General features: G+C 52.4%; 1 protein-coding gene across 1 annotated transcript in view; it reads left to right on the top strand.

Moving 5' to 3' along the window:
• The first annotated feature begins 264 nt into the window (after nucleotides 1-264).
• Nucleotides 265-10,443, top strand: part of CHRDL2 (chordin like 2) — a 31,111-nt gene continuing 20,932 nt past the window's right edge. Inside the window, exon 1 of the mRNA XM_044919489.1 lies at nucleotides 265-346. Coding sequence (XP_044775424.1) covers nucleotides 265-346 — 82 coding nt within the window. The remainder of the gene's footprint in view (nucleotides 347-10,443) is intronic.

The following is a 10,443-nucleotide window of genomic DNA, read 5'->3' as shown; positions in this document are numbered from 1 at the left end:
CCCTTCCTGCCGCACCTTCTTCCATCTCTCCATCTCTCTCTCCTTTTCCCTTGTTCTCTTTCCACCTTCCGCTTATTCCCACCTTGGACCTCCCTTTCTGTCCTCACCACCTACTCCACCCTTCTCTGACTCTCCACTGTAGAGGCAGCCCTCCCTGGGTCTGCGGGTTGCTTTGTGCCCCTGTGCCTCAGTGTCCTCATCTCACTTTCTCCCGACGCCCCTCCCGGCTCAGCGCCCCGCGGCCTGGCCCTGGGAGAAGGAAGGATGTTTCCCGAGGTAAGGGTCCTCTCCTCCTTGCTGGGACTCGCGCTGCTCTGGTTCCCCTTGGACTCCCACGCTCGAGCCCGTAAGTAGGGGTGCTGGTGGGGCTGGGTAGGCAGAGGAGGGATTCATTCGAGCCCCTGGGATGTGCGGGTGGCGGGGAGCAGGGGCAAGTGCCAGGACTCGGGACCTCAAACTGTTCTGACAGCCATCGGGCAGCACCTGTGTAGGGAGAGTGGAGACTTCTCTGTGGACCAGTATGGGCTGATGAGTGTGGGATACTGCGGGAAACTTGGGGAAACTTGGTAAAACTCAGAGCCAAGGGGGCTGCTGCCACGGACCTGAGGATGCCGGGGACTGAGGGCGGTGGGAAAGAGGGCAGGACACTGTGCGTGTGTGTTGGCTGCTGGTGGTGCTTAACGTTCTCAGGAGAGAGCCGGGCATGTCTGGCTGCAAGGGTGTGATGAAAGTGATGAAGATGTAGACCACTGCATTCAAAGGGAGCCCATGGAAAGACAGAAGAGCTAACTAGACAAACCTCATTCTGTTACCCCTTGTGATCCTCACAACACTCCCATGAGGTGGGTATTGTCATTTGCATTTTACAGATGAGAAAACAGGTTGACAGAAGAAACTTGATTAAGTTTACAGAGCTAGTAAGCCATCCAAAGCCCGAGCCCTCCAATTCCAAATCCTATGCTTTTTCCCCCTGCCCCACGGCATCTGAAGGAACCCTGATTTGGAGTTGTAAGACTCTGGGAGGCAGCAAGGGCACAGGGAGATAGACCAGTCTTCACTATCCCAGATCTTTTGAATACCAGCAGGTGAGGGCACCGCTCTAAGCCTCAGTTCCCTAATCTATAAAATGGGAGTCAAAATCCCAGGGCTGTTGTGAGAATTAAATTGGAGAAAATATGTCAAGCAACTAGCACCAGCAACTAGCTGGTACATGGTAGCGTCAGTAAAAATATCAGTCTCCCAAGTCATCCTTCTCCACTTAGACGCAGTGTAACCTCAAACAGTTTATATAATCTCTTTGAACCTCAGTTTCCCCCTACCCCTGCAAGAGGCTGGTGGACCCCCTCCCCATCCCCAATCTCTTGGAATGCTGTGAGGATGGAAAACAAAACCAAAGATTCACTTAATGAGAAGGAAGGAGCTTAGTTCTAACCTTAAAATACCTGATAAAGGACCCGAGGACAAGGAGGAGCAGGGGTCTGCTCCACGTTACACAGCACAGGGACTGGGATGAAGACCCCAGTTTCCCAAGTCCCAGCCTAGCGCTCTGTCCTCTCCACAGCTCAGCTCCCCCTTTCTTTTGCTGCCTCTCTTTTGCACGTGACTTTCTGGAGCTGGTGGGGCTGGATTCTGTTTCATTCTTGTCTCTGCTTGTGAGGGCAGGCTGCATGTCTGGTCGTCTCTGGGCTGCCGGCAGCATGAGACTCACAGAAGTCCTTAGTAATAGGTAATGGAAAGACCTCAGCGTTGGGTTCAAGTCCTGCTTCTGGCCCTCAGCAGCTGTGTGACTTATCATACGTCACAACTTCTCTGAGCCTCAATTTCTTGATCTGAGACACAGACGCACCTGGAACCCAAAGGGTTCTTGGGAGGATTCAAGGAGGTGACTGTGTTAAATTAGCCAGCACAATGCCTAGTACTCAGTAAATGTCTCCTCCCCTTCCTTGGGCCCCGGAGGTTTCCTCCTAACACTCACCTGTTGTTTCTTAAAAGGGACTTACCACAGAATGCTCTCCATGCCTGCCTCCCTTCCTCTTGGCACAGCATTCTTAGCCCCCAAGGCTTTTCTCCAAGCATCACTGCCCTGGATACATCTCTGACAGATAAACCAGAATCAGATCATTGTGCAGGATTGCTGATGTCCTACCCACACCCCTCCTGTCAACCTCCTGTATCTTGCCAGCCCTTCATCACCTTGCTGGGTCACACTTCTTCCAGCAAACTTTCCTTGGCCACCCACGCCCCTTCCATCTCCTTCCTCTGCGCCTCCACTGGCCTTCAGGCCCCTACCTCTCACTGGGTCCTGCCAGAATTCTATCTCCCCTACAGCCTGGAGTTTAGCTCCACACATGCAAGAAAACTACTCAGAGCAGACTTGAATTAAGGTGAGGTGGACTGGCATTCAGAGGGGTATGTTCAGATTCTGGGATGTCAGAGCTGAAAGAGCCTTTGAAAATCATCTGCTTCTACCTGCAATTTTCCTATCCTTATAGTTAAACTGAAGCCCAGGAAGTGGGAGAGACTTGCCCAAGTTCACACCGCAGATTTATTAAAGAAAAGAATACACAGATGTGTCATTTATTGATTATGTGCATTGGGACAAATCACTTCCCTTCTCTGAGCTTCACTTCGTCTAGTGCTGACTATCTATGAATCTAGGAACAATCCTATTCTATAGGCATTTGCCAGGGTCCTATTTGGGGTCTCTTAGGAGGTCTTTGTCTTAGTTCAAGTAAGATTCACCAGGAGATGTCTTATGCACGACAGGCCTCAGGCGCTTTCAGAAGTGATGCCAACAGATGGGAATTCTCAGGTCTGCGTCATGTCAGACTCCTGAGGTGGCTCAGCCCTGCAGAATGCCAAAGGCCTGTGAGCACGCATGGCGGTTTGCTCCTCACGGTGCAAGACTATTCAAACAAAGGTTATTCTGTCCTTGGCTCTGCTTCCAGCCACAGATTGAGTTCAACCTGGACGGAGTCTCAACCCTGGCCAGGTGGAACCACAGACATGCATGATGTTAGTCAGTTTGGTCACCCATCCCTCTGTGGAATGAGAACCTGTGTAATGTCTTGACTCCCTCTCCAGTGCTCTGCCCCTAGGTCAGTGCCTCTCTATTGTGCTCTTCCCTTACTAATTGCTACCCCCACCCCCACCTCCCCTTAAGGTATCTGGCATGCTTCTGCTTTCTCTTCCCTCCCGCTGTCCAATCCTGCTTTCAGGAGACAGTTATCAAGTAAAAACATCAATCTCTCTATCCTCACTCCAAGGGTAATGCGTATGGTAGGAATTGGAGCTTCTGTCCCCAGGTGACAGGATCCCAGACTGCAGAAGTAGAGAGGGGGCAGAAAGGGAGCTCCCGTCGGATGACGTGGCTCGGAGGACAAATTGGAGTCAGAAGGTTCTGACTTCAGCCTGGCTCTGCTAATTCCAGCCGTGACACCAGACAAGTTGCCCTTCTCTGCCCCTCAGTTTTCCCAGCTATAAAGAGAGATGGTTGACCCAAACAGGTCATCACTGAGGACCATTCTGGCTTTAACATCCTGTGATTCTAAGACTCTAAGATCCAGAGACGCTTGATTCTGAGTCTGCTCTGGACTTTGGAAAAAGGAAGTTGGGGGAGTTTAGATCTACAGCCTGGTCGTCCTGCCCTCAGACACCAGGAGAGCGTACCTAGAAGGCCTAGAACAGTGGGTGTGGAGGGAGACCCACCAGTAGGGACCCTGCCCTGCTGTTCAGCTTAGCTGCATCCCCATCTACCCGTCCAGATGTACATGGGGGAAGGGGGCACCCGAGCGAAGGCTTGACAATCTGGCTCCAGGCAGGCCCCTCCCTGGGTGGGTTAGGCGGTTCTGCACCTCCTCCCTCCCACCAGTAGAGGTCTCTGTCTCACTCACTCGCCAGCAGGCGGAGCCCCGCGACAGCTGCACAGGGTTCCAGCTGTTGCACCTGTTCCAGGACTGGCCTCTCAAGTTCCCCCAGCCACTAGCCATGGCGCCGGTCTCTGGGGGAGGGATCCTGGGTCCCTTGGACTCCAAAAGAGAAGGACTGGTGTGAGTGCGGTGCCCCTGGGAGGTGCAGCGCCGAGATCATTTCAGGCAAGCCCTGGACAAGATTGCATCTCGAACCAGAGAAGGCCGTCCGTCCCAGTCTTCTTCTGATACCCGTTCTTATAGCCCGATTCTTCCTTATGGCTCACCTGGATCTTTCTGTTTGCACTTTAAAGCCTCTTCTTCTGGCCCTGCCCCCTTAGGGGAGGGATGAGCCTATAAGCAGCCCCCCAGATCCGAAGACTGCCACTGGAGTTTGTGCTGGCATATATCAATGATCTTAGGCGAGTCCTGATCCCTCTTCTAGGACTCAGTTTCCACATCTGTAAAATAAGGGATTGGATGTCATCTCTCAGGCCCTAACTTTCTAAGATACCGTGAATCTAAGTGTATGTGTCCAAGGCAGAAGAGAATGTAAATAGTCTCATCTCTGCCCCCCTGACGCTTGCCGGTAACAGAGCTGCCCTTCCTGGTTTGACAGTGCTCTCCTTTGAGGTCCTTCTGTGCCCCTGAACATCTGTCATGTGCCAGAGAAGAAGAGTCAGGTTCAGAGAAGTGAGGGCCTTTTCCCTAGGTCACCCAGCTTCGCCCCTGAGGACCTGAGGTTTTCACTTCTGATTCCCTCCCCCATTGGGTGCCAGCGCCCAGAGCAGAGCTTATGTCTGGGATGGAAGCAGGTTTGTTTTTGTGAGCGGGAACCATAAATAAATAAAGTATGGCTGTGTGGGCGCCAGGGAAAAGATGGGAACGTTCTCACATTCCCGCACAGCTGGCTCGCTCAGGTCCTTGCAGGCTGGGGACAGGCTAGCCACAGTCCCGGCCCTCTCTCCTCACACCCCACACCCTCTGGTCCCCTCCAGCTTCCCCTGCAGCCCAGAAGCTTCTTTCTGGTTGTCTTTTCTGCTTCCTCTTGGAAGAATTCCCAATCACATTACCCACTCCTAACTATCCCCTAGGAGGCCTTTATCATAGCATGAGAGTTTCAAGGCAGACTGTGGGATGGCCTTGGATGGGGCAGATTAGAAATTCTTACCTACATGTGAAGATCATGGAATTGTTCATCCTCTTACCTGCCCAGGCCCCTGACCTTTTTGTACATGGTGGTGTGTGGTTTGGGAGTTCAGATGGCAGATGGTGAGAGCTGGAAAGGGGAGGTCAAAGGTTAATTCCTGGTAGGTGGCAAGGCCAAAGTGCTAAGAGGGATTTGGCTACCTTATCACATGATGAAGTATTCTTTTTGTGAAAGAGGTTTCCAGGATTAAGGACCATCAATCACCTCCTCTTCCAGAACCTCCCCTCTCCATTGACTCCGTTCTTTCATGGTGCATTCATTAATCCAGCGCCCAACTCTGTGTAGGATCCGGGCAGAGCACTCGGAGATACACAGATTAATGAAATATGGTCTCTGCTCTCAAGAAGCTCACAGTTTAGTAAGGAAGAAGAATGCACTTAATCAGTACTTCTAATCCAGTGACGGGAGTTGTCGGAGAGGGCTGAACCCAGTTCTGCGGGAGCGCCAAGGAAGGACTGGCCGCTGGCCTGGGAGGGTGGGGCGGCTTCACGGAAAGAGTGGCCTCTGGACAAGCTTTTGAAGAACCAGGCTGAGCGGCCAAACACGAGACGGAGAACTACATTCCAAGTGGAGGAAACAGCACAGGAAGGCGCGCAAGTGTGAAAGAGCCCGGTGGGGTGGTGGAAGAGAGATATTCAGCAAGAGGAGGGGAGGGCCACCGCTGCGAGCACGGCTGGAAAAGCAGGCAAGAGCCGGCTCACGACAGGCTGGGGTGACGTGCCCTCAGTTCAAATTAGATCAACTAAGTCCAGTCACTTTCAGTCAGTATCAAGCTAGGGAAGCGCTTTGGCTGCGGCCTATCCAAGTGGACGCTTCAGGCAAGCAGGGGAGCTAGCCCCCAGCCCGTGCCAGCCACCTGCAGTGAGTGGCCTCACACGAACCACGGTCACCGCCACCCCTGTGCCTTTGCGGGTAGCTCCCGCTGGCTGCCTGACAGGCCCTTCCCCTCTGTCTGCACCTTGTTAACTCCTTCAACGGCCAGGTCCTGCATCTTCTCGGGGAAGCCTTCCCTAAAGCTTCTGTGCTTCCACTACCATAAAACTTGTCACACTGTATGCACAGCTGACCCTTAAGGTTAGGGGCACCAACCCCCGCACAGTCAAAAATCTGCATAGAACTTTTGACTCCCCCCAAAACTTAACGGATAGCCCACTGTTGACTTGAAGCCTTACTGGTAACATACACAGCCGATGAATCCATCTCTTGTATGTTATATGTATTATACAGTATAATCTTGCAATCAAGGAAGCAAGAGAAAACGTTATTAAGAAAATCATAAGGAAGAGAAAATACACATAGAGTACTGTACTGTAAAAAATCCACTAATAAGTGGACCTGCACCGTTCAGGCCGACGTTGTTCAAGGTCAGCTGTATTTTATCTATCCATCTTCTGCATTAGGCTGGGAGCTCCTCAAAGATGGGGACTGTGTCTTGCTTAGTCACGGCCCAGGCCCACCAATGTGCGTAAGACCTGATACACGAAAGCTCAATAGCTGAGTGAACAGCAGGAGGTAATATTGCTATTCCTAATGATACTAAGAAATCATAAGTAATGATAATAACAGTCCCTGCTTGGCGGGTCAGGTGCCCCACGTCCACCTGTGGTTTAGGCCTAAAGCCGCAATCCCATCCTGGACTGCTTCTTTTCCCTCCCCACCCATATCCAGCCTGCCCTACAGCCCACAGCCCACCCACCGTATTTCCCAAGTATTCCCCAAATCTGCACTTGAGCCCGTGGGCACTGCTTCTATCTTGGTCCGGGCTGGCAAGCTCTCAAAACCAGCCAATACAACAGCCTCCCCTGGCCTCTCTGCCTCCAGTTTTGCCCTCCAACCCCTCCGATCAGTGATGGTGGTAAAATGCAAACCTGACCACAGGCATGCCCCAGTTTAAAGGTTTAAAACTTTTCCATGGCTTTCTTTTGCCCTCTGGGCTCTCGAGGCCCCTCATGAGCCTCTTCCTCGCTCTCTGGCCTGATCTCCAGCCTCTCGCCCATCCTGACCAGTTTGATCTCTGTATCCCAGCCTTGAGGTCTGTGTAAGCAGAGAGGGTGTTGGGGAGTCTGGCTTGTGAGTGTGGCTAGGAGAGTGTGGGGAGCCACAGGAAACAGGGTTGGTAAGGTTGTAAATGAGGGAGGTTTGACCTCAGTGGCAGGTACCATGAAGTTCATGCCCTAATGGGTGCCTGGGGGCTGTGCATAGAATTATGGGAGTAAAAGGAATACCATGAGAAACAGACTGTTAGGGAAGTTTGGGGTCAGCACCCAGATCTGCTTTTTGTTTTATAGCCAACTATTTAATTGAGCATCTAATATGTGCCAGGCACTGGGCATATTACATATATTATCTGATTTAATTCTACAATAACCCCGAGAGGTAGAGATTATTACTAATCCCATTTAACAGCTATGGAAACTGAGGCCTAGAGTGATTAAGTAACTTGTCTAAACTCAGGCTGCCGATAAAAGCCAAATCCGGGGCACCTGGGTGGTCAGTTGGTTAAGTGTCTTACTCTTGATTTCGACTTGGGTCATGATCTCCGGGTTGTGCTCTCAGGGCTGTGAGACAGAGCCCGTTGTTGGGCTCCCCACTGGGCAGGGAGCTCTGTCTCCCTCTCCCTCTGCCCCTCCCCCCGCAAAAAAGCCAAATCCAATTTGAGCCCCCACCTATCTGATTCCAAAGCCAGGGTCTTTGGACTATGTACACACCACCACTGAGTGAGGGGTTTTGAGGGGTATGAGACCTGTCCAACTTTAATTTTTCTCTATCTCAAGCCTGGAAGAGGGCCAATTATCCTTTTCAAATGAAAACTTCCTCCACTACTGTCTTTTTCCTGGATTTAATATCACTGCTAGGGGCCATTAACTCCTAAAGATCCCTGAGAGAAGGCCCAGTGCCCCCCTGAGTTGGGCAGAGGGAGGATGGGATGATGCATGGTGGTGGGTGGAGAGGGAAACAGGGCAGGACCAAGGCTAGGACAGGTATGGGAAGGCCACAGAAGACCAAAAGGAATAGATGGGAAAGGAGGGGATGTGAGAGACAGACTTTGCCTCCTTCTTCGTGCCACCCAGGATCAGCCCCACTGGCTCCCTGAACCTTATCCTAGCCCACGTCGGAGCCCCTGAGAACCTGGGTGTATGAGACCATCAATACATCCTAAATCATGGAGGCTTGAAATGATCAGATCTTAGAGCCACAAAATTGTACAGTTCTAGAAGCTTTCATGTTCTCATGAAATGTAGGCTCTTGGAAGCACAGAATTCTCAAATCTTGAATCTTAGAAACTTAGAGTCTTGGAGTCTTAGAATTGTGAAATCATGGATTCATAAGCACTATCTGTGCAGAAACCTTTGGAGATCAAAGTTCACCTTCGCCCTTATTTTGCAGAGGAGAAACTGAGGCTCAGAGAAGGAAGAGTCTTCCTCATTGTCACACAGTGAATTCGTGGCATAAGGAGCTACAGCTCCTTCCACCAGCCATTAGCAAGGATAGGGGCTGATGCCAGGACTGCAGGGATGGAGGCGGCTGCGGCCTGGCCCTTCCTCCCTCTGCCTGGCGTTGGCATGGCCTTGGACCCTCACTTCCCTGGTGTAAGGGGGAGCCCCAGGCAATGCCACCCTTCCTTGTGCCTCTCACCTTGGAGGGCGTGGTAGGCTGGGGTTGTGGCCGCAGGAGGCCTCCTGGGGTCGCGGGACCAGCCTGCCAGGCCCCCATGTTCTCAGCGGCTGCCAGGTCTGTTGGTGGGGCGGCCTGGGCATGGGCTGAGACATTTTCTCTGTCTCCATGCTCTGAGCAGGCAGTGAGGGGGAGGGGTGCCAACTGGCACGGGAGCCAGGCTGCGGGGCCGCCCCAAGGAAGGTGGGAGAGGGTTTCTTCAGCAACAAGGCAGAGACCTAAGGCCGCCCGGTAGTGTCGCAATCGACCCTTCCCTGGTGGGGGGAGGGGACTGAGGAAGAAAGACATTATTCAGTCCTTAGAGAGTTGGGCTGGCTCTGACAAGCACCCCAGCTGGGGCTGTGTCCCGCCCTCTCAGCCAGCAGAGGCCGAGAGATAAACACAGCTCATTTGATACGGGCCAGCCAGGGGGCCTTGCTGGGAAAGGGATCTGCTGTCCGATTCCCCCGCCTCTACTTTGGGGAGCTGGGGAGGGGGCGGGGAGGGAGCTCAGCCGTGTGCTCCTAGGGTCCCCAGGAAGCACAGACTCTGGAGGCCCGAGAGGCTGAGCAGGAGCAGTGCAAAGAGCCAGGGGCAGGCCAGTTTCAGCTTCTTACAGGGGAAAGTTTCTAAAGGTTAGGACTGGCCCTGAGCTCCTCTCCTTTGGAGGCGTGTGTCGGACGGTACCCCAGCCCACCCCCCAACACTGAGAGGGAATTCCTGCCCTGCTGTCCTGCTAGTGTGCTGCTTTCAATTCTCTGCGATTCTATGAGTTCAAACGTCAAAGAGAAAGACCTAGAAAGCAGGCAGGAGGAAGTGTGAAAGGCGACCTCTAGATTCTAGAGGTCTAGGGGACTAGGAGAGAAAATAGGGAATAGGGTATGGTGGCCGCTGAGGCAGAGAGTGGAGCCCCTAGGCCCTGGGATCGGGCACAAAGCCATGGAGAAGGGAGGTGAACTGCAAGGAGCTATGCCCGGGAGTGGAGTCCTGGGTTCCACTCGCTAGGTGGATGGCCTAGGCAAGTCACTCAGGCGCTGGATCCTCGGTTTTTCCATCTCCTTTTCTCTTAATGATGGTAACGATCCCAATAACCCAGCTTAGAGGGACTGGATCACCTATTCAAGATGACCCATCCTGCAGGGTCATTGTTACCACAATTATCATAATAATAGCATTCAACAAGTGTCGGGAACTGGGCTAAGTAAGTAAGCATTTGACAAGCATTATCCAATTTAATGCTCAAAACAATAATGTCAATGGGGTAATTAAGTAATTTATGTAAAGAGAAGATAGTAAATGTTGGCTCCGTTTTCCATAGCTCAATCTCATTTAATTCCATAAACCTTTGTGGACACTTAGCTTGTGCTGGGCACCTCATTTCCACCCTAGAAGAGCTCAGCTTGTTCTTTAGGTAATGTAGAGTTTTCCTGTAAGAATGACAGCATCCCTTCTGGCTTGTAAAAATCACCCACTACCTGTGAGGAGCAAGGGTGGCAGGGATAGGGCCAGAGGCGGGAGGATGGGGCGCGGGGCTGGAAGCCCGACCCGGAGCCCTGAGCCAGGGCTAGGTGGTGGTCCAGTAAGAGGGGAGGGGGAGAGCAGGCTGGGTGGCTGATGGGGTGTGAGAAGTGAGAGAGAGGTGGTTTCAGGAAAGCAGGCTTGCAGGAGAGG

This window comes from Neomonachus schauinslandi, chromosome 11 (genome assembly GCF_002201575.2).
Source record: "Neomonachus schauinslandi chromosome 11, ASM220157v2, whole genome shotgun sequence".
Taxonomy (NCBI): domain Eukaryota; kingdom Metazoa; phylum Chordata; class Mammalia; order Carnivora; family Phocidae; genus Neomonachus; species Neomonachus schauinslandi.
The sequence above is the reverse complement of the archived record's forward strand: the minus strand, read 5'-3'. Positions and strand labels throughout refer to the sequence as shown.